The sequence below is a fragment of the Bubalus bubalis genome, chromosome X (assembly GCF_019923935.1).
Source record: "Bubalus bubalis isolate 160015118507 breed Murrah chromosome X, NDDB_SH_1, whole genome shotgun sequence".
NCBI lineage: Eukaryota > Metazoa > Chordata > Mammalia > Artiodactyla > Bovidae > Bubalus > Bubalus bubalis.
In genome coordinates, this window is record NC_059181.1 from 37,848,578 (window position 1) to 37,873,580 (window position 25,003).

At 39.4% G+C, this 25,003-nt stretch overlaps 1 protein-coding gene across 6 annotated transcripts in view; it reads right to left on the reverse strand.

Moving 5' to 3' along the window:
* RPGR (retinitis pigmentosa GTPase regulator) overlaps positions 1 to 25,003 on the reverse strand; it is a 69,967-nt gene that overhangs the window by 29,590 nt on the left and 15,374 nt on the right. For 5 of the 6 annotated variants that reach the window (XM_006072314.4, XM_006072312.4, XM_044937438.2 and 2 more), the window contains 7 exons: positions 22,884 to 23,039; positions 18,090 to 18,214; positions 15,483 to 15,668; positions 14,392 to 14,563; positions 9,622 to 9,719; positions 9,166 to 9,228; positions 5,874 to 6,818 (listed from right to left, as the gene is read on the reverse strand). In XM_006072314.4, the coding sequence (XP_006072376.4) occupies positions 5,874 to 6,818; positions 9,166 to 9,228; positions 9,622 to 9,719; positions 14,392 to 14,563; positions 15,483 to 15,668; positions 18,090 to 18,214; positions 22,884 to 23,039 (1,745 nt within the window). The remainder of the gene's footprint in view (positions 1 to 5,873; positions 6,819 to 9,165; positions 9,229 to 9,621; positions 9,720 to 14,391; positions 14,564 to 15,482; positions 15,669 to 18,089; positions 18,215 to 22,883; positions 23,040 to 25,003) is intronic. The other variant, XM_025277229.2, reaches the window with a different exon arrangement.

A 25,003-nucleotide genomic window follows, 5' to 3' on the forward strand; every position in this document is an offset into this window, starting at 1 on the left:
CCTCCAAGCTCCATATCTTTACCCAATTCTAAGCCCTCCAATTCTATCCCTAAATCTCTTGTAATGACACGTTTCCAGCTCTCCATCCTACTGTCCTAGTCCAGCCCCGCTTCAGTCTCTGCCTCTTCAACTGTAACTGCCTTCTGACTGCTATCCCTGACTCTGGTCCTCTCCCTTTCTATTCCACCCTCCATCCTGTTGACAGAAGAATGCCACAAAAGCCCAAGTGTGATCAACCTTACTCCTGTTTAACATCTTTTACAAACACAGAAGGTCTCACACCTCTCTATCTAGTCCAATGCTACTCTAGGCTGCAGTCACACTGAAACACTCTCCTGGCTTCCATCGCCCAGCCCACTCTTTGCCTGGATAGGCTTTACTTTTCATGACTCATTTACCATTTCACTATCACTCCCGGGAAGCCCTTGCCTTGTCTTTCTTGGTGGCAGCTGAAGTGCCAAACTTGAAGCACTCTATTATGCTGATAAATTTTCTGTTCAATCTGTAGAAATGGCTTAGAGTATAAAAGCCACATTCTTCTTATTAATTAAGGGATTCTGAAGGAGATCAGCCCTGGGTGTTCTTTGGAAGGAATGATACTAAAGCTGAAACTCCAGTACTTTGGCCACCTCATGCGAAGAGCTGACTCATTGGAAAAGACTCTGATGCTGGGAGGGATTGGGGGCAGGAGGAGAAGGGGATGACAGAGGATGAGATGGCTGGATGGCATCACTGACTCAATGGACGTGAGTCTGAGTGAACTTCGGGAGTTGGTGATGGACGGGGGGCCTGGCGTTCTGCGATTCATGGGGTCGCAAAGAGTCGGACACGACTGAGCAACTGAACTGAACTGAACTGAGGAAAGCTAGAGATTCATCTTCAAATCGTATTTTTATCATTGGGCAGAAAAAACTATCTGCCCAAGAACACAGGGGTATCAGCAAATACTGTTAAGCAACAGTTCAGGCAGAGTTATAGGAACTCTTTCTCCCTGGTGTTCCTTCAAGAATCTATACTTACCTAAAGTCCCTGATAGGTTGGAGGGCCACAGGAGGTTAACTGAGAGCAGCCCTAACTTCTTGAGATCCACCTGATTTGGGGTAGCTTCTGTCCTCTTTTTGGTGCTTGGTACGTAAATATTTGTTGACTGAATAATACGCACCAAATATAAGTTATGTGTCAGGTACTGGGCATATAATATCACATTTAACTTTCACAATGGAAAGAAGGAAAGGACGGAATTACAGCACCTTCCTCTGTGGTAGCATTTTATTTTTAATCTACACGTATACAGTAATAGAAATACAGTATAGAAATCAATTATTTCTAGAGTGAAATAATAGAGAACATTTCAATTACACTCACCTGGAGTGCTGCCGGTCTGCAGCGGCAGATGTTTCTGTGGTCCTCCTTTGTATCTTACCTTATTTTTCTGCCACAGTGCTCATTTGAAACTGTAATTCAATGGATTCTACATACACAACTCACACTTGCCTCAGAAATGATCACTGATATTGCCTCAGAAATGATCACTGATCAAGTACAGTAAAAGCCTGATCAACCAGCAGATGTGGACAATAAAGAGGGAACTAGTTACTCCAATCTACTTAGCCAAGTATTAATTCAGGTCTGAAGATGACTAGGCCAGTGCTCTTTTAACCAGAGCACTAGGCCTGCATGAATGACTGCTTCTAAAAGAGCATAATTTTTTTGTCTTTGGCTGCTGCTGCTAAGTCGCTGCAGTTGTATCTGACTCTCTGCGACCCCACAGATGGCAGCCCACCAGGTTCCGCCATCCCTGGGATTCTCCAGGCAAGAGTACTGGAGTGGGATGCCATTGCCTTCTCCATTGTCTTTGGCTAGAGAAAGGTAAAGAAAAGGGTAAGAAATGCTGTTTACAAATGGTTATCTCAACTGGTTCAAATACTGAGATGGACATATTTTAAGAGCATCATTTCAGTGCTGAGGCTGATTGTCTCTTGAGTGGAAGATGAACAGCCAGACCTTTACCGCTGTACTTGAGCTGAAGAGTTTCTCTTCTCCTTGGAGGTTTTTCCTCTATGAGCTCCACTTCTGTCATCCACCCTATTTAATCCTAAGTCTACTTCTAAACTTCTAAAGCAACCACACTTGGCACTAGAATCAACACAACACATACATTTTAATCTAGGTATTAATTCAATTCTAACATTAATGAATGTGGTAAAACACTGCAATGCCAAACCCACATATTTGGTTAGTTAGTGGAAGCTACCAGAGGGTCTCACAGCTAAAAGAAGATTTACAACTACCTTTAGGAATTTTTCCACTTTCTATCTCGTCTTTCTCCTCAAGGAAAATCAAATGTGTAAGCAATTCAACCTACACGAAATTCACAGGATGTCTACCATCACAATCCTCCTTGATAAAAGGAAAGTATAAGAAATCCATCATGTCTAAGATATTGAAGGGGCTGGGAAAGGAAAGCCATGAAGAAACAAACTGGCTGCATTATACACAATGGAATTACTCTAGTGGAAATCTAGCCTCTCTAAAATTCAATATCTAAAAGTTTCTCTTTTCACAAACAACTACTGACTGTATACATTTAATTTTTATTTTACTTGAAACATTTTGACAAACAGCAAACAGAGAATTACAGAATAGTGAATGAAGAATACACTGAAGGTAAGTAATAGACATTGGGAATGGCAGTACTGGGAACGAAGGTCTGACAATACAGTGAAAGCTCAGAAATTATAGGAGATGGAAATACAGAATTACAGAAGACAAAAGATATTAAAGCTATCATAATTTAAGAGTAAATAACATTTTATAGAAAACTGGATTAATTGTAAAACATGATTTTTCTTCCTTAAAAATTTTCTTAAGCAAATAACAAACATGTTAGAATGAAAGAATCTAAGAGTTACAAAGGGCTTTCATTATCATACCATCTAATCCATTCTATTTTACAGATAAGGGAACGGAAGCCCAGTGAGTAGCTTTGCCTGGCCAGTAACCACTTAAAAGATTTTCATACTTCTAGAATATATGTTCATTTTCATTTCATTATATATTCTGTCATTTACCCAACAGTAACTAAAAGAGACATTAGAGTCTAAACTCTGAACCCAACTGTCACTTTGTAGATTGTTGCAAAAGGGACACATTAAAGGTAAAAAGCACAAAGGAGTATTACTCAGCCATTAAAAAGAAAACATTTGAATCAGTTCTAATGAGTGGATGAAACTGGAGCCTATTATACAGAGTGAAGTAAGCCAGAAAGAAAAACACCAATACAGTATACTAATGCATATATATGGAATTTAGAAAGATGGTAACAATAACCCTGTGTACGAGACAGCAAAAGAGACAGTGATGTATAGAACAGTCTCATGGACTCTGTTGGAGAGGGAGAAGGTGGGAAGATTTGGGAGAATGGCATTGAAACATGTATAATATCATATATGAAACGAGTCGCCAGTCCAGGTTCAATGCACGATACTGGATGCTTGGGGCTGGTGCACTGGGACGACCCAGAGGGATGGTATGGGGAGGGAGGAGGGAGGAGGGTTCAGGATGGGGAACACATGTATACCTGTGGCGGAGTCATTTCGATATTTGGCAAAACTAATACAATTTTGTAAAGTTTAAAAATAAAATAAAATTTAAAAAAAATGTGAATTCCTCATTTAGCTTTAAAGTAACACCCATTCTTATAAAATTATTCTATATGGTAGGCAAACTATAGTCATAGACTGAAAAAAACTATGCTAACATAAATAGTTATAAGAGATTAGACATTTTTATAACCCTTAAAGATCTGTGCCATTTTTAAAGGGACTTACTTATATACACAAACAAAATACTTTTATAATATACTCCTTCCTAACACTGTCTTTAGTGAGGAAGTAGAATATTAACTATATGCTATGACCTTTTGATATTTTTAGCTATATATTTATAATTTGGGGGGACACCAAAATATTAGTTTAAGAGAAGCCAAAATTTACCAGTGCCTCAAGTTATCTTTATGAGTTTATACTGTACCACATGTAAAGTAATCATGACACAAAATCAATGTAATAGAATGAGTGCCTATTATGCATAAGATGTTAAAATTGTTTGGCTGGACATAATCAGGTCAAATTCAAAATCTGTTACTTCAATTCCAAATAATGTGGTAATACATTATTCCAAAATTTTTTGGAACCTGGTGGCCCATTTACTAAAAGTTGTTTTGACTGCACTGGTATTTTGAACCTCTGTACTCCATGCCCTTTCCCCTTTCCCTCCCTGTTAGCAGTAAACTTCTTTGGATGTGTTCTATCTTTGTCATATTTCCCAGATCCTCTGATTTTGCTCACTTTGGATTCCCTTCCCCCACCCTTTCTTCCCTGCCTTCCACTTTCTTCACTGCCTGTCTCCTGGCACTTTCCCTTCTCTTCCTCATCGTTCTCTTCTTCTTCCTTCTCCTCTCCTCTCCCATTCTCTTTCTCTTTCTTCTTCCTCACCACCCACTCCTTCTCTTCCCTTTCCATGCCTTCCCTCTCTCTCTCCCCTTCTCCCTCCTCCACTCTTTCTCCCCCCTCCTCTTCTCCCTCTCCCTCTCCTCCCAGCCCCTCCCCCTCTTTCTCGCCTTCTCCTTCCCCTTCTCCCTCCTCTTCCTCTCCTTCCCCCTCTTCTCCTTCTGCCTCTACCTCCTCCTCTCCTTCTCCCTCTTCTAACTCTTCTTCCCCCTCTCCTTCTTCTTCTTCCTCTCCCTCATCCCCTCCCCCCTCCTCTTCTTCCTCTCCTTCCTGCTCCCCATCCCCTTCCTCCTCTCCCTCCCCATCCCCTTCCTCCTCTCCTTCCTCTCCCTCCCCATCCCCTTCCTCCTCTCCCTCCCCATCCCCTTCCTCCTCTCCCTCCCCATCCCCTTCCTCCTCTCCCTCCCCATCCCCTTCCTCTTCCTCCTCTTTCTGTTCCTCCTCATCCCCTTCCCCCGTTCCTTCTCTCTCCCCATCTCCTTCCTCCTCTCCCCCATCTCCTTCCTTTTCCTCATCCCCTACCTCCTCTACCTCTCCATCTCCTTCCACCTCTCCCCCTTCTGCTTCCTGTTCCTCCCCATCCCCTTCCTCCTCTCCCTCCCCATCTCCTTCCTCCTCCTCTTCTTCCTCTCCTTCCTGCCCCTCCCCATCCTCTTCCTCCTCTCCCTCCTCTTCCTCCTCTCCCTCCTCTTCCTCCTCTCCCTCCCCTTCCTCCCCTTCTTCCCACCCCTTCCCCTCCTCTGCCTCCTCTCCCTCCCCTTCCTCCTCTCCCTCCCCTTTCTCCTCTTCTTCCCGCCCCTTCCCCTCCCCTGCCTCCTCTTCCTCCCCTTCCTCCTCTTCCTCCCCTTCCTCCTCTCCCTCCTGCCCCTCCCTATCTCCTTCCTCCTTTCCCCCTCTTTCCTGCCCCTCTTCATCTCCTTTCCCCTCTCCTTCCTCTCCGTCCTGCCATCTCCCCTCTTCTAACTCCTCCCCCTCCCCCTCCTGCTCTTCCTCCTCTTCTTTCTCTTTCCCTTCTTCTTTCTCCTTGTCTTTCTCTTCTTCCCCTTCTTCCTCATCTGCCTCCTCCTCTCCCTCCCCACCTCCTTGCTCCCTCTCTCCTGCTTCTTTCCTCCCTGTGCTTCTTTCCTCTTGGTGGCCCTGTTCCCTCTCCTTTTGCTGTCGTTCCTCCTCCTCCAGGTCTTTCTCTCCCTTACTCAGGCTCTCTATTACTCCCTCTCCCATGTCTTCCCCCTCTTCTCCTTCCTCACTTCCTGTTCTACTTCTCTGTTCCACTCCTGAATTACTTTCCTTCCTGATTCCCTCACCTCCACCTTCAGGCACATGTTCTGCCTCTCCCCCTAGCTTTCCCTTGCCTTCACTCACCTCAGCTCTGTCTGTAAGGTCATCTGACAGGAGCTCTGTTTCCTCTTTCTCTTTTTCTCCACACTCCTCCTCATTTGCCTCTATCTCTTGCTCCTCTATTCCACTTCCTTCCGAATCTTCTCCTTCCTGTTCCTCTGGGATCCTTGGTAAGCGATCACACTTAAACTCATATTTTGCCATGATTCTGGATAGCCTGTGTCTGGCCTCTTCATGTCTTCGTTTAATAAATGTTCTGCTATACCACACATTTTGATTAATTTCCACTTCATCATCCTCTTTCTCGACACTGTTAAATTCTATTGACTCAGGCTGCTGGAAACCATCAGCTATACTTCGCTGACTTTCACTTTTACCTTCCAAATAACTGTCTTCCTCCTCTATAGATGCTTGTTCACTGTCAAAGATCATATCTTGCTTGTCCCCTTTACTTTCCTTAACAAAATCTTTATCTTCTTCATCCTCAATATTCATGTATCTATTTGGTAAGTCATCAAAAAACGTATCAATATTTTTTCTATTCTCTTCAGTTTTTCTTATAGCCTTCAGATCTGTCATTTTCACCAGATCACTTTCCATTTCAGAGACTATTTCATTTGCTTCTGAATCCTTCTGACTTTGTCCTTCATCACTTTCCTTTTCTATTTCCTTAGTATTAAGTGGATAGACATCATGCTTATTTTCATGTCTAAAGGTCCCTTTTTGCAAACCCTCTGCACTGGTGCTGGTCTGAGGACTTTGCTGGTCTGAGTCATCACCTACGTCCTCATCTGAAAATGTTTCCATAGACATAGCCACTGGCATCACATACATTCCTTGTGCCAAAAGTTGCTCATATACTCTCCCTTCTGTCACTTTTGGGGATATCTCTTCATTTTCATATTCATTACTATCATCACTTTCAGTATAAGTTGTATGCTGCTTCGGTTTCTCAATTATTTCTTGTTTCTGTAAATTTTTTGAAGTAATCGTCATACTACTATTAGTTGATAAAGTTAACTTATTTATTACAAAATACCAAGATTTTCCATTATCATAAATTTCACTTGGAGAATTAAAATGCCCAATTTTATCAGATATTTTCCTCAGATTTTTTTTTTTTTTTGGAGGGGGATAATTTATGCCATTCTCTGTCTGTGGAGCATCTAATTTTGATTCAGTAATATGAATCTGTGTTTAACTTTCAAATTTACCACCTGCCTTAACTTTGCCATTACTCACAGTACCAATATTTATTCTCTGCCCCTTTTCTTAATCTGAATCAATTCTTAAATATGTTTCCAGACTGATTTTGAAAAATACTGTTAAAAAATGTACACTTTTCTACTTTCCCTATTGTTTTGTCACATTTTGATTGGTCTTTTGAGTCCACAAAATTCTGAAAATGAAAGAAACTAAATGAAAATATGAATTTTTAAAAAACTTGAAATAAGAAAAACCTTATTTCTAGAAGAAAAAATCTGAAAATTACAATGAAATGTTTTTATCAATACACTACATAATAATGAATATATTTTTCTTTTCTAAACAAAATCTTTTGAGTTTTCAAATTTTTGACCCTCTTCCTTTTATTTACTATATTCTTTAATTATAATACTTTGCATACATAAAAAACTATGAGAAAAATACTTGAAGTAAAATATAAAATTTTATTAAAATTTTATAAACTTCTATAAAAACTTATATAATGAACCATTGAGGTTTTAATGATATATTAAGAATATGAAATTAATTTCTTGCTGGACAAAATAAGGCAAATCAAATTGTTGATCTAAATTCTATAAGCTAATGGACTGAAATAGTTGATGAATTTGAGTCTCTAGATAGTAAAAGCTCACTAAATCAAGTTTTATAAATTGTAAATTGTAAAGAGACCCAGGAAGAGGTCGTTTTTTGCTAAACACATTATTAAAACAGCATAAGTTAAAAATATATAGAAATACTATAATAAATCTTTTTTATTCACTAAAGTAGGTTTGGTAGGGCCTCCACGTAAAAAGACTATATGAAATATAAAATATATATTAGTTTAAAAGAAAGTGCTTTCCTTTTCTGTTTGTTCTCGGTCTCTTCTTTAAAAAGTCACAATTCTTTCAACAGCCCTAAGACAGACAGAGGCCCAGCTGCCAGAAATGATTTCTAAATGCATGTGCCTTTATTTCCTTAGCACAAAAAAGCAGCACAGAAGAGGCAGAGCCCAGAGTCTAAGAGGAAGGAAAGACACACAAAAGATGTCTGCTTGGAATTACAGTCAAGTCAACAAATCAGTTAGTCACTGAGCTTTGACAACTGTGTTAGGAAAAAAGCTCTTTCATTTTCAAAAAGAATGCTGTTACTCAATATACCTCTCAGTAAGATATAGATGGGCTTCCCTGGTGGCTCAGAGGTTAAAGTGTCTGCCTGGAATGCGGGAGCTATGACTAATGAGGACTGGCACTAAATTTTTATAATTTACCCAGATTCTCTTGCATTTCAGTGACTTTGATTTTGAGAAATTTTAGTTTAACAATGTGGCAAAGTACTAGAAATATAAATGAAATGTTTTCTGTAGACTTTGTCCTTCAATTTGCATTTCTCCAATTTATATTTCTAATCCTGAACCCTTCATCATTTCACCTCACTGGTCCTTCAAGCCAGAAAATGCAAATAATTTCAGGACAGGCTTTTATCTCTCCAGGGTTGTGAAAAACCAGAATATTCCCTCCTCTTCTATTCATTTGCTATTCATTAAAAGTCTCTATCACTCATGCATGGTTTCTGACTAATTTCCAAATGTTTAATCTTGTTTTTATGCTACCAATTCCTTGATAAATTAAAGCCTATTCCAAACATTGTAAAAGCAATTATCAAATATTTTAACTAAAAACCACAAAACTTTAGAACTGGAAAAGAAGTTAATACCATCCTGTAAGGTCAGCAAGGTAACTCACCCAAAGTCCTACTCAAACAAAGTGTGAGAGGCACTCATAAACAACTGTAGCCTCTTACAACACTTAAGAATGGTAATAAATATCCTTTGCCTTGACTGTAACAAAGTATGGATATTGTCACTTATTAATGACTCCAAAGAGCAAATTTCAGCTGTGAAATTCTGCCAGTCTTGTTGTATCACAGAAAATACATACCAACAGAATAAGCCCAAATGGAGACTATACATATTATATCCCCATCTTTTAAATCCTAAAGTAAGTGAATACTTACCTTTCTTGAGTTCTTTCCAGAAATCTTTCAAGACAAATATAAACAATTTAAACTGTTCTTCCCACCATAGTGAAAATAACTCTCTGTATCATACCTTTTGCTTTTGAATTGGTGATAATTTTGGTTTTTCATTGGAATTCAGGTGCAACATGTGTGTCTGAAATAAATTAAAAAAAATATGTTCTAAAAAAATAAAGACTATATAACTGATTATATACTTATACATATGATTATATATTTATGTATCATTATATGTTGATTTAAAATACATATAAACAAAATTAATACAAAACAGTTCAGACAATCATATAATCAATTTTCAATTGCATAATAATAATGTGAGGGCTGAAATTAATTTTACAGTACTTAATCTATACTTCACTAAATCTGAGTTTAAAATAATAAATGAAACCAAGACAAAAACAAAAAGCTTTTTTCTGTGTATATAATGGCTTAGGAAGTACCCATATACACAGACATACAAATACAAATACATGAGGAACTAAAACTCAAATTTGTATCTATATTGCACAAATAGGAAAACCAGTACCATATTTAAGACATCAGCAGTTTCTCCAAGGCTTTCTGAATCCTCTGCCGAAAGACTGTCTGTATCTTTCTCTTGGGTCATTTTATGTTGAAAATAATCTGAATGATTAACAGAGAAAAGATAGAACCAGATTTCAACAGAAAAGTGAAAGACAACTAGACAATAAACAGAAATTATTCTGCAATATAAAAGTACAGTTAGAATTTTACTAACAGGTCAGTTGGTAAAGAATCCACTTGCAATGCAGGAGACCCTAGTTCGACTCCTGGGTGTGGAAGATCTGCTAGAGAAGGGGTAGGCTACCCACTCTGGTATTCCGGCCTGGAGAATTCCATGGGCTATATAGTCCATGGGGTCGCAAAAAGTCGGACACAACTGAGTGACCTTCACTTTCTAAGGTCCTTTAACCTCATATTAAGGGAACTGAACAGAATTCATTCACAGTGATAGCAGTATTTAAAATCTTTCTGAAAATTTAAAGACCCTGACACTGATAAGATAACAACCGCTTCATTCATATGAACAGAGAAACATTATTCCTTTGGGGTAAATACTACCAGGTATCAAGCACTATGATGGCTAGTGCCCAAAAGATGCCCATCAACTTATACCCTCCTGCTATGCATACCCTTGTGTAGTTCCCTTCCACATTTTACCAGGTTGGTCTGTATGGCCAATAAAATAAGCAGATCAATTTGATGTTACTGTGGCTTATGTCTCAGTCCTCTCTCTCTCTCTCTCTTGGATCACTTGCTCTGGGGGAAGCCATGCTATGAGTATACCCAAGGAGAAGCCCATGTGATGAAGAAGTCCAGCCTCCTGCCAATGGCCACGTGAGTGAGCTTGCAAGAGGAGCATGAAACATCCTGAACCAGAATCACTCAGCTAGACTGGTCCTGGATATTTGACCCTTAAAAACTGTGTGAGATAGTAAATGTTTGTTGTTTTAGCCTTAAGTTTTAGGGTCATTGCTTAGGTAGCAACAGAAAAATAGTACAAAGACCTAGAAACTTTCACAGAAAACCGTAAGATTATTACATCATAAAGCAGATAATGAAAAGTTACAAGCTTCATTTGACCTTACATTTTTCTCAACTACTATATCCCCATTTAGCACATATATACGTATTTGAGAGGAGCTCCTTAATGAAGTCTTCATTGAAAATGCCAGTCCACAGTGCTCTCTCCCTTATAAATTCGTTCAATTCCAATGAACGAATAATCAGTGTGTCTTCATTCCATGTGAGGTATTAGGTAGGGGATATCAACTTAAGTAACTGCTAAATCTTAATGAACTTATAGTCTAGACGGGAATACAAAATATGTGATATAGGAGAATGAGAAATCCCATCCAAATGTGGGAGATCAGGAAATTTTTCACTAAGGAGTTACAGGGAATGATGGATGAGTAGAATTCTGAGAGGTAGGGATGGAGGTAAATGGGGAAGAAAATAAGTCTAGTGCTAACAGAAGCTGTGGAACAGCTGCCCTGAAAGTTCACCATGTGCTTGGAACAAAGGCTTCTATAACCGTCAGGTTAACTCCATGATAATAAGAGAGGTAAGTGTTATATCCCCATTTCACAAATGAATACATTAAGGTTCAGTGACTCTTTTGGTGTCAAGTGTCAATCTCAAGTCTGCCTGGACTTTATAGGTTTTCCACTCAGTCTGACTATGAAGAGCTTCAGTTTGATCAACATCAGGGCTCAATAAACTTTTTCTGTAAAAGGCCACACAGCAAACATTTTAGGCTTTATGGCCATATGGTCTCTGTCCTAATAATCAAACTCTGCCACTGAAGTGTGAAAGCAGCCACAGACAATACCTAAATGAATGGTTTGAAGACAAAGGCTACTGAGAGATGAAGCTGGAAAAGCTGGTGGGAGTTACATGGGAAATTTACACTTATTAAAAAAAAAGACTAGGGATCCTCTGAAGACACTGGAGCAGATGGGAACTAAACAGCACCAGAAGGAGATTAACATAGAAAAGTATGAACCAGGACAGACTGGAGATGGCAGAGAGGAAGTTTAGAAAATAGTATATTGTTTAAGGTCATGGTCTTGGCCTTATGCTTAACAGAGAAAACAGAAATCATCGGACCTGATCTGTTTTATCTTCTCACCAACAAACGTACACCTTTACCTATATTTTCCTGTTAAAATGTAGGATGTGTCTTTCCTCTTAACAAAGACTGTTCTGTATGCCAGCCCCTCCTGTCTTCTCAAGAGCTTTGCACCTTTGGTTACACTCTCTCTTTCATGTGCTGCCAGTCTCTCTGGAACTACTGGTTCATGTCCATTAGCATACAAATACGCTCTCATATTTCCCACTCCCTCCACATCTGCCTCTAGCTCCCTCTAGCTGCCCCATTTCTCTGCTCCTCTTCATGACCAAAATAGGCAAAAGAACTATCTACACACTTTATCGCCCCTTCACGTCCTCGTTTCCCCTTCATGCCTCAACTTTTAACACTCTGCCTTCTGTCCTGATCTTTCCCTGGAGCTACTCTTGTCAGGATCACCAAAAATATCCATGATGCCAGATCCATGGGATGCTTCTTTGTACTCTTTTTTCTTGAGCTTTGAGCAGTACTTTGAATTTGTGACCCTACTCTCTCCTCATTTTCCTCCTCCTGCCCTACTGGCTGATAAGGTTGAGAAAAGTGGCTTTGCTGGTCCTCCCTCTCCTACCCTCTAAACATCAGACAGTCTCGAGGCAAAATGCTGAGCCCTCTTTTCTTCCTGCTCTACTCTCTATAGTGATTTCACCAACTTCCATGAATTATAAATACCATCTCCATGTTGATGGTTTCCAAATTTCTATCTCTTTGTCCAGATCTCTATTCTGAATGTTACACTTTCATTTTCAACAGCCTGCTTGATATGTCTGCTTGGATGCCTCACAGGGATCTCAAAGTCAGTTTTTAACTTTTTTCCTTCAAAGCAGTCAACCATCCTCCTGCCTACACATCTATGTGTAATTTATTAACAAGTTCACCTGGTTCTATGTCTAAAATGTATTTCCCATGGGCTCCTTTTTATATCCACTGTGAACACCTTAGGTCTGTACACCATCATTTCTTGCAAAAGGCTCTGAAGTTTTCTTCCCACCTCTAATCTGGTATACCTGCATCCACACATAGGCAAAAATGATCATCTTAAAACATAAATGGGATTGGAACACATTACTCCACTGTTTAAAATCCTTTAATGACTTTCTATTACACTTAAGAAAAACACTCAAATCACTTAGGCCTCTCATGGCCTATAAAACCATGAATATTTTTTTGCTGTCTCTTTTTCCAACATCATCTTGTCCTGTCTTTTCCTTCACTCTTGATTTTCCTTCACTCACTTTCTCTTCAACCCCAATGATCTTTCCTTTTCCTATAGACTGCCTTTAACTACATTATTTTCTTTGCCTGGAATAGACACATCCTCTCTCTTTGTGTGGTTATTTTCTTATCCTTTGTTTTAGCTTAAATGTCACCTTCTCATCTATGTCTTCCCTAACCTCCTTAGCTCCATAAGAAACACTGAAATCCACAAATTTAGAAAAAGTCACATTATATGTTGGATGTATGCTCAGTCAGTCGTGTCTGACTCAATGTAATCCCAAGGACTGTAGACTGTCAGGCTCCTCTGTCCATGGAATTTTGTAAGCAAGAATACTGGAGTGGGTTGCCATTTCCTCCTCCAGGGATACAAGTTTCAAAATACTTCTTATTAAGTTTGTTTTAGTAAACAGTCACAAGAAGATAAGGGATGGCTTTTCCTTTTACCCTAAAAAATTCTATCTTCACATTCTAATCTCTGGAAGTGCCAAACAACTTGCCCCAAACTATAAACTTCTCTTTTCCTTGCACACACTGTTGTCAGAATCTACTTTTCCCATGTACAGGGCTGAAGAGTACCAGTGATTCTTATCTCCAAAGGAAACGCAAAAGTTGTGGTGAGAGGTAAGAAACCCTGCTCCTTATCAAGGTCCTAGATGTAGGGAATATTCCATTCCCATGGTCCACAGTTCTTGCCTGAGTTCCTGATCCTTTGTTACCTCAACCTTTTCTGTAGGTTCCTGAGCCCAAAGATATTAAAATTATCTGTCCCACTGTTTTTAATCCCAGATGCCCAGATTATCTTAATTCCAAACCTACTGCTTACTCTGGTTTCCTAGTCCTGGCTTCCTGCCCTGTCCCTATCATCTGAGCACATGCCATGTGGCGACATAAACACATTCCTAAGATACATATAGTTAATAAATGTTGGAGCTGGCATCTGCTCCCAGATCAATTGGACTCTACATCCCATACTCCTAACCATGATGCTATATTGCTTAAATACATAACTTCACATAGGGCCAGAAGACCTGTATGCAAATCCTGTTCACTTCATGTATAAAACTGAGTAACCTTGGGCAAGTCACTCAATCTCTTCAAGCCTTGTTTTTCTCATATGTAAAAATGAAGAATCTAACTCCCACCTATTTTGGGTTGCTTCTGGGTTTAAAGGTGATAATGTAAGAGAAGGTGATATGCATGTTACACACTGCTCTATAAAGATATGCTGCTGTCATCACATGGGATTTTTAAGGTCATCAGAGATGCTTTCTATTATCAGAGTATTCCTGGATTTGAGTTCAAATGAGATGTCAGCCTCTAACTAGGAAGAAAACAACTTAGGTGGAGAAAACATCTGAAGATGAACATGAAAACAGTAGGAATAATTGGTACATTTCTTCTGAGAGCAAGCAGAGTATCAAATGTTACCTGGTTCCATTGGGGGCATAGAGTTCTCATCTTCACATATCATTTTCTCTAGCAGGTTACTTGCAGACATAGAGAAAGGAATTAAATGAGGCAAAAAACAAATGGGCTGTGGGGAAGTCCCTTCAACTGGAGGTAGTATTCCCGTCATTCGAAGAGAGTCTGGGGATTTCTCCTTTAAAGCAAACAGGTTAAATAAACTGTTAGATGATGTTATATATTTAATATTGATGTAAACTACCCTGAGGTTGCAAAAACTATTGAAGAGAGAGACTTCAAATTGGCCAACGTCCCACAATGTTCACTCTTTAATAATCCCCAAGGGCTCAAAAATGTTTTGTTTTGTTGCCTCTGTGTCTAAGTTGCTCTAAATCATCAATCTGTAGGTATGTTTTTCACAAGATGGGGAAAAGTATATGTGTGTTTTCTCTGCCTTCCCTGAAAAGAAACAGTTACTCAGGAAACGCAAACCAACTACAAAATACTTACAGGATATTTCTTAATTTTTCCATATATACTTTTTCATAATAAAAAGCCAAATGTAACTTTTTACTTCTAGAAGCATACATTTGGGAATTTAAAGTAATTTTTATTAAAAAAGGAATGTCTCCTTTAAAAATTACTTGGAATTTTACTTTTTAAAATGTAAGTGTCATTGTAATGATCATTTTAAAGCACAGAATGAGAATTCCTAAATTTAATTAAGAAAGAACATTCCCTCTCAACCCAAAGTCCTTATTTTTTTGTTTTCAACCTTTCATTATTTATAACATATAACCTTTCACTGCTCATGAGGTATTAGCTTTAAAAGACAAAAGCAAAATAGAAATCAATTCACATACAGTTGAGACAACAATTTAGCAGTACCACTGTCTACAAAAGTTATCTATGATCATTTCAATTTTCTAATTTGTTTAACAGTTTAGTTCTGAGTTTTCTTTAAAAGTTTGTAAGCCATTAATTCTAATCATTTTATATAGTAAATTTATTTAAGAAGACCCTTCTTTGGTTTAAAAAGAAAATAAATTTGTTTTCTTCCAGTTTTCTTTGCAGCACTGGACAGTGTTATTATATAGAACAGGTCACAAACATACCCTCACTCTACGGCGCACACGTGCTGATAAACATCTCTGCAGTACGTTTTCTAAAGGCGGATCACTGATGGGGACATACATAGCTGAAGGTAAGCAAGAATACTTGATTTCATCTGACTCAATGTCTTCTGCCATACCAAGTCGTGGAGTGGCAAAAACTAGCATGTGACATCCACCACAAGCAACCTGCAGCATAAATTCACAGATAAATTAATCGACACTGGTGTCAAACACAAATGGGTTTTTAACAGTTTTTAGCTACAAAACATTAACTTAGCAGTAGACTTCCTAGACTGAATGATTGAATCTCTCTTTCTCCCTCTCTCCCTCCATACACACATACACACACACACAAAACACATGAATTACAATATATATTCTTTAAAAACTATTACTGAAAATTAGACCAAATTTAATACATCATTTTACTTTCAACTGAATATATAGTATAGAGAAAAAACTATCTGGCACATTATATTTCTCTTTACAAGTTAGAAAAGGCTATTTTAATCTGGGAGCAACACTAACAACTTGAAAAAAATCGGAGAAGTTCTACTTAAAAATAAGGGACCCATGGGTCATGTCGATGTACAGCAAAAACCATCACAATATTGTAAAGTAATTATCCTCCAATTAAAATAAATAAATTAGTAAATTTTTAAAAAAAGAAATAAGGGACCCAAGAATACATCAGTCTCTTGGGATAAACATGTCTTCAAGCCCTTCTCTTTACGTGAAAGTTTCTTAAGTTTAATGCTTAAAAGTTCCAAGAGCAAAATGCAAGCATGCACAATGATGAAAAAAACGTAACCAACATCTTAAGGACTTTAAGAAATAAGTAATTTTCAATAAAATGCTTAAAAAAACATTGTGTAGTGTTTACAATATAGAGACTTCTGGTATCTTCATAGAGTTCTACATTGCAACATAGAATAGCATACTCTGAACCTTTCCTTCATAATATTTCCAAAGTTAAAATTGATCTGTTTTATGTACAGCATTTAAAAAACAATTATCTTCCCCATAAGATTATACAGGGGCTTCCCTGGTGGCTAGATTGTAAAGAATCTGTCTGAAATGCGGGAGACCTGGATTCAATCCCTGGGTCGGGAAGATCCCCGGAGAAGGGAATGGCAACCCACACCAGTATTCTTGCCTAGAGAGTCCCATGGACAGAGGAGCCTGGTGGAATACAGTCCATGGGGTTGCAAAGAGTTGGACACAACTGAGTAACCAACACACACACACACAAGATTATAAGCTCAGTGAGTGAGAATCTGGTCTCAGTGTTCATCATTGCATGCTCTATTTCTCATCCTCAGTCCAGTATTTTGTACCAAGCAAGTATTCATCAAATAGGTGTCAAATCACAGAATGGGAAGTGTTCCATAGTACGAGGCTCTGAGCCTTTGGGGAACAAATTCCAAGTGATATTGTCAGGGGAGGCACACTGACAGAAACCGCCCACCCTGGCCAGGCACCACAGTAACCATTTGCATGAGCTGTTTTACAACAGGAGGTCCTGGTAAGGAACACGGAACTAATAAGCCACCACCAACCAGAAGAGTTCGGGAAAAGTCAAAAGGAGAAACCACATGTCTGACCACCTCCCAGAATCCTTCTCTCTGGCATCCATCTTGGCTGAACAAGGCATGCACCACCAGGAAGGACTCTGAGTCAGAACGACTGGCTCAAGACAACCCGGAAACTAATCCCATCACCATAAAACCTGAAACTGGGAGCCACATGGCAGAGCTGTGCTCCTGGGTTCCCTGACCCTACTGCTCTCTGCCTGGGCACCCTCTCCCAATAAAATCTCTTGCTCTGTCAGCACATGTGTCTCCTCAGACAATTCATTTCAGAGTGTTAGACAAGAGCCCAGTTTTGGGCCCTAGAAGGGGTCCCCCTTCCTGAAACAATATTATCATCAGTGTGTGTGCATGTGTGTGTGTCTGTGGTGTGTGTGCACTCCGTTGCTCAGTAGTGTCCGACTCTTTGCAACCCCATGGACTGTAGCCTGTCAGGCTCCTCTGTCTGTGGGATTATCTAGGCAAAAATACTGGAGTGGATTGCCATTTCCTCTTCCAGGGGATATTCCTGACTCAGGGATCGAACTCAAGTCTCTTGCATCTCCTGCATTGCTGGTGGATGCTTTACCACTGTGCCACCTGGGAAGCCCTTATTATCATCACAGACTAAACAAAATTTTCATCTATAGTTCTTAATTGGCAAGTGTTAGAAACAACAGAGATATGGTGCCTGATGCGGACAATACTGAAACAACACTTTATCCAAATAGCACTTAGCTAAATAAAAGTATTTTCAAAACTTGTCATTTATTATCAGCAGGATCTGAGGGTGTGAATGGTATCTAACCCAACAAACATTTACAGATGACTATTATGAGTGAGGAAAAACACTAGGAAAAGGACAGATTTTCAGAGTGTTGTGATGTCTGACATTTGGCCTTTAGGACACAAGTGTATTCACTAGATAGAGCCATGTTATTATTTCATCTAAACGTAAAAGGACTCATTTTCTATGCAATCCCAAAAGAATCAAATATAGGAATATGAACATGTAAACAGGGAAATGTGAAGCCCTTACCAAACGTACTATATACTTCAAAAAACTAGAACACAAAGTGGGAAAGAACTGATTGGTAAAATTTTCCATTCCGAGTCCTAGTTTTCCGTGTCGACCATCTCCAAAAGTATACAAAAGGCCTGATTCTAAAATGAAAAAAAGAGAATTATCAAAGTTACTTTGATGGATCTATTTGTAAACAACAAATATATTAACTGACATTGCAATTTTCCCCTTATATTCTGCATTGAATTTACTCTGGTCCATTGATGTTTCCACACTTTCTATGGTTTCTGTTGTCCACACATAACATTAGGCGATAGATACCGCGAGAATAAATCACCAGCACTTGGTGGCTTGTGAAGTTGAGACCCAGTTCTGTGAGGTGTTGTATGGAGTAGCAGCAATCCAGCATGAGCTCTCATGATAAATACCACCTTTCCAAAGAGAAGGAGATTTTTGTATTCTGATCTTCTACATCCCAATTTATTTTATTTTTTCCTCAGGTCATTGATTAGGTGAGGGTTTATCAACTCTGGCACTACAGACATTTGAGGTTGGATAATTCCCAACTGTATGGGTTTGTCCTGTGCCTTGTGGAATGTTCAGCAATATCTGTGGCTTCTATCTATTAAATGCCCATATAATACCTCGCTTCTGCAAATGTGACAATCAAAAATATATCCAAGACTGCCATGTGTCCCCTGGGGAGACCAAAACACCACTAGACTAGATCCTCTCCCTTACTTCTGCTTCAGGGTTGTGGAAAGTTCTTGAAGGAAATGCCATAAACCAACCATGCTGCTTGTTGGGGATACCAATATTGGGGGGATCCCCTGTACAGCCAGGCCCAAGATAATGATGAGTAACTTTGTCACCTCACCAGTTAAATCTTTTTGTCTGCGGCCAAAGCAGCTAGTCTGAACCTTCTCCTCAAGCCTTTCCTTCATACTCTCCATCTCAAGTGAGGTAAGCGCCATGGAAGCAGAAATAAAGGAAATGGAGCCAGTACAGGAACAGAGGAGGGGCTCTCCCTCTAATCCAGTGATTAGGAAAGGCTTTCAAATTGAAGCTGAAAGGATTAGGGTTTAGCTACAAGAAGGAGGGAGCAAAGGATTTTTCAGACAGAGGCCAGCAGTACATATCAAGCACAGAAAGCATAACACTGTCAAGAAGCCGAGAGGCAACCAACGTGTCTGGAGCACAAAAGGGGAGAGTGGTATGAGATGAGTCTGAAGAGATAAGAAGGAGCCACACCGCAGAGTATCTTATTAGCTCATATTAAGCATTTTTGAACTCTATATTAAGAACAAGTGAAAGTTGCTCACTCATGTCCAACTCTTTGTGACCCCATGGACTATACAATCCATGGAATTCTCCAGGCCAGAATACTGGAGTGGGTAGTCTTTCACTTTTCCAGGGGATCTTCCCAATCCAGGGATTGAACCAGGTCTCCTGCATTGCAGGTCATGCTTTACCATCTGAGCCACCAGGGAAGCCCAAGAACACTGGAGTGGGTAGCCTATCCCTTCTCCAAGGGATCTTCCTGACCCAGGAATCGAACCGGAGTCTCCTGCATTGCAGGTGGATTCTAAGGCAGATATTAAGAACACCAATAACCTAAATGAATGGTTTTAAGCTGGGAAATGACAAGATCATATTTGGGAACTTGCACTTTAAGATGGCAAAGTAACTGTATACTAAAAAAAGCCAAGAGAATTATCTGAAAAAATAACCATAGTTCACTGAAGTGGCAAGTTCAAAACTTAATATATTAAAAACAAATAGATTCCCTATAAATAATCAATAAACCAGCATTTGGATTCTCAATTTAGATTGTTATAATTCTTACTACTAGATATTTGTTTCCTTTCTTTATGTGTACTCCCTATTTTTGTTGCTTTCCTCCTCCTTTTTTTGACCCTGATTTCCTTATTCACCAGGGTGGCTCAGCTAATAAAGAATCCACCTGCAATGCGGGAGACCTCGGTTCGATCCCTGGGTTGGGAAGATCCCCTGGAGAAGGGAATGGCTAGCCACTCCAGTATTCTGGCCTGGAGAATTCCATGAACTTTGTAGTCCATGGGGTTGCAAAGAGTCAGACACGACTGAGTGACTTTCACTTCCCTTGTTCAAAATGTTAAGGTTGTTTTTTTTTTTTTAAACTTGAGTGTCTTTAGCCAGAAAAAATAAGCTCTGATCAAGCTGCCTGATCACACTTCCAACCTCAGAGAGCTTTTAAAAACATGAACCACTGGCTATAATGGAGAACTGGTAAGAACTTACTGATAACTCACTACATACCTCTCATTAGTCCTGAACAACAACAACAACAACACTCATGTAACACCTACCCCTGCAAGGATTCATGACCAAAACAGTCAAACAAAATTAATATTCAATTATTTGTGCTAAAATTTCTTTCATCAGGAGGAAAGGTATTACAAAATTTTAACCAAATAACCTAATTATATGTTAGAGGATCTGTAAAGTGTATATTTACTATAGTGGTGACCCAAGGACGAAAGAGCAGATAAAACCAAGGAGTGTCTTGGAATGCAGGAATGGAAAAACCAGACCCTTATCGTCCTTCCCTCCCCCACGTTGTAACTATTAATGGAACGGTATAACCTGTCTCCCCTCCTACCCCATTAAGTTCAGTTCAGTCACTCAGTCGTGTCCAGCTCTTTGCGACCCCATGGACTGCAGCACACCAGGCCTCCCTGTCCATCACCAACTCCTGGAATTTGCTCAAACTTATGTCCACTGAGTCGGTGATGCCATCCAACCATACAACCATCTCATCCTCTGTTGTCCCCTTCTCCTCTCGCCTTCAATTTCTCTCAGCATCAGGGTCTTTTAAGTCAGTTCTTTGCATCAGGTGGCCAAAGTGCTGGAGTTTCAGCTTCAACATCAGTCCTTTCAATGAATATTCAGGACTGATTTTCCTTTAGGATGGACTGGTCGGATCTCCTTGCAGTCCAAGAGACTCTCAAGAGTCTTCTCCAACACATAGTTCAAAAGCATCAATTCTTTATTTGTAGTCCAACTCTCACATCCATACACTTCTCCCATCCAGTATACATGCCTCATCCAATCAGCAAATGACCCACAAGATCCCTATCCCACTCCTTGTAGCCTGGGTATAAAAGTGTACTGAGGACTCCTGTTCAACGTTGGTTCTTCCATGAGCTGGCCCACTGTTCTAACAGTGTCTCTCACTCTAATAAACTTTATTTTCCTCTCATTCTGTCTCATATCTTGAAATTTTCCAGCCTGCGCCCAGACCATGACAACTATCAGTGGCAATTTAGAGTTGATGGAAAATGGCAGTAGGACAGAGAAACTGAGCTTAAGGGCCCAGCCGTAAATCATACATATCAACAACTTTTCTGGGACTATGAATGAACAATTCTTTACATTCTATATAGTTCAATTTCATGATACATTAACAAGGACTTTAATGTAGTAACAAGGATGTACATTAACAAGGACTTTAATGTAATGGGCTTCCCTGGTGGCTCAGATGGTAAAGAATCTGCCTGCAATACAAAAGACCCAGGTTTGATCCCTGGGTTGGGAAGATCCCCTAGAGAAGGAAATGGCAATCCACTCCAGTATTCTTGCCTAGAGAATTCCATAGACAGAGGAGCCTGGTGGGCTACAGTCCATGGCGTCACAAAGAGTCGGACACGACTGAGCGACTACACTTTCAACTATACTTTTAACAAGGACACTGATACTGGAAAATGGGCAACCAGTGCTCTTTGAAAGATTCTTTGGGGAAGAAGGGCCAGTACATGGTAGTACCTTGTATTTGCTGATCCCTACTTCCCCTAACCAGATACCATTAGATGAGCTCCATCATAGCAGAAACTTTTGTAAAAGAAGGAGAAAAACACAGAAATACCAGTATCTGGATTATTTCAAAATATTATATGCTGCTGCTGCTGCTAAGTCACGTCAGTTGTGTCCGACTCTGTACAACCTCACAGATGGCAGCCCAATAGGCTCCTCTGTCCCTGGGATTCTCCAGGCAAGAGTACTGGAGTGGGTTGCCATTGCCTTCTCCGAAATATTATATGAGTTACGACTTTTTAATGCTTTGCTTTTTTGATAGAAATGTGAGCTACAAATACGAAAATTACAGAGCCTTTTGTTCCAAAGCAATTAAAATTGTGCAGTGTATTAATTATCTAGGGGTGAGTCAGTCATTTTAGGGAAGCACCTGTACTGAGTCCTACGCTGGCAGCACCTAGTTTCTGAGGTTGAGAAGTAGGCCCAAAGCAGCATCTTCCCAGACAAAAGGAGAAACTACAGAGCAGAAGAGCGAGCACTGCTAGCACTGTGGAGAAAGCATGAAAGTCACTCCTGAAAACACCTCCTAGTGGCAGAAGCATTCTAGGAATTTACTCAGCCTGAATGGTACTGTCAGATTGAACATGGAGAATTTTTTAAAATAAGTTCCTTCTTAGATTTTCCCCCTTGGCGTGAGCAGAGTTCAGAGCCTTCAAATCAATACTTTCAAAAAGACTCCAGCTTTCTGACAAAGTATAATACTATGGTCTCACCTCTGAGAGCACTGACATATTTTGAAGCTCTAAATCTTCGGATCATTTACACTGATTTTAAATTGAACTAAAATATGAGAAAGGAGTTTACAACTTTACACGTTGGCATATTAAACAAGGAATTACATTTTCTCACTTATTAATTCCTTTGCTTAAGTTAGATACATTCATTCTATATAGTATTTATTTTGTAATAAAATATACCCAGTTCCATTAAGTATATTAACAGAAATTTGATCTGTACCTGTTATCAAAGCTGTGTGATTTTCTCCACAGCAAACATGACTTATTTTCTTATCCTTAACACTCTCAATGACTTTGGGTTCTGAAGTTTCAAAAGTGAAAGTGCCAAGACCCAGTTGACCAAACTGTCCCAGCCCAAAGGTGTACACGGCTTTCTCTGAAAGGGGAGAAGCAAACACAAGAAAAGGATTTCAGAGATACAGATACCGTCATCATTACATCTGGAAAAATGGTGATATTCCCTCTTCTATAAAGTACGTTAGGGGTCTTTCAAAGAAACACTCATGCAAGAATACCCGATACTTACCTATACATTCGATAAATCGAGAGAAAAATGACAAGGTACACAGTTGTAACAATTATGTCATGGGCCTAATTCTCTTACGTATAATGACAGAAGGAACTGCTAAACACACAAAAGTCAGTGAAACCAAAAAAGTCCCTATGATTACCACTCAGTCAAAAAGCATCAATTGTCTAAACTAATTCCTTTCACTGACTTAAATAAACGAATAGTATTTCCCACAGAAAAAGTCCTTACTTTTAACAGTAGTTTAATGGAATAACCTATTTTAGAAAACAATCTCAGAGGAGAATTTGCATGAGAATTAAAACTTACAGCAGATATGCTACACTTATTCACAGGTAAAGCTCATTTAGGGCTTCCCTGGTAGCTCAGCTGGTAAAGAATCCACCTGCAATGCAGGAGACCCTGGTTTGATTCCTGGGTTGGGAAGATCCACTGGAAAAGGGATAGGTTACCCACTCCAGTGTTCTTGGGCTTCCCTGGTGCCTCAGATGGTAAAGCATCCACCTGCAATGTGGGAGACCTAGGTTCGATCTCTGGGTTGGGAAGATCCCCTGGAGGAGGGCATCACCACCCACTCCAGTATTCTTGCCTGGAGAGTCCCCATGGACAGAGGAGCCTGGTGGGCTACAGTCCATGGGATTGCAAAGACTTGGACACGACTGAGCTACTAAGCACAGCACAGCACAAAGCTCATTTATTAGGAAGTGCAATAATAATCAGAGGAGAGGAAAAGCCTTTCCTCTATATTATTTAAATTAAAAAAAATTTTTATTGAAGTATAGTTGATTTACAATGTTGTGCTAATTACTGCTATATAGCAAAGTGACTCAGTTATACATATATATTCTTTTCATATTCTTTTCCATTATGGTTTATTATAGGATACTGAATATAAAATATGACCTTGCTGTTTATCCATCCTATGCGATATTAGTAGTTTTGAAGTGATTCCAAATGAACTCCAATAATTTAGTCAAGTATTAGCTCATATAGTCTTGAGAAATGGAAAAGCACAAGAACAGGATAAACCAGTGGTGATGTAAGTGTCCTTTTAGACACACAATGCTTCCGGGCCCCTGCCTTAGGAAGCACAGTGTCTACTGCATTTGTGTGCTTCTCCGCAGTGCAACACATTGCCTCTCCTGCTGCAGTTACAGAAGCAAGAGTTTCAGATTCAGGTAGAAGCCCAAACCTTCATTCCTACTAGCTGTGGCAAGCAGACAAGCTACTTAAATTCCCTAATGCTAATAATCCCTTCTACAAGAGCTGCTGCAAGGATTAAATGAGAAAACATACAGGGAACACAATGGGACAGTCAGTCGTAAAAGAACATTTTTCTAAAAAGTAATTATCTCATCAACTCACCTTATTGTGACAATACAGGATACTGATGAACACATAATTATTGTCATATAGTTTTACATTTTTCTTTCTAATGTTTACTTCATGAATAAGACACAAAGATATTTTTTCTTAAAGACAACACAGTGTGTCAAGGATAGGAAGCCACACTGAGGCAATGGCAAACAGACCTTTATTTTAGTGTAAAAATCACTATCTCTAGTAAAAGTAATAATCACACAGCATATCTCCAGTTCTGAATGTTCAGCTTAATAGGAGGATGTTGGGTAAGTGAAAAAACTGTCTATCTCGAGCTGGCCAACAATCACTCCAAGTTTCTTGGGCTGTCTGACAACAGCCTGTGAAATTAGGCTGTTCAGGCACACTGAATCAAGTTACACAAGTTTTGTCCTTATTCTGTTCCCTTGTGTGCTTGAATGATTAGCAATGACAATAGTTTCTATTATTTT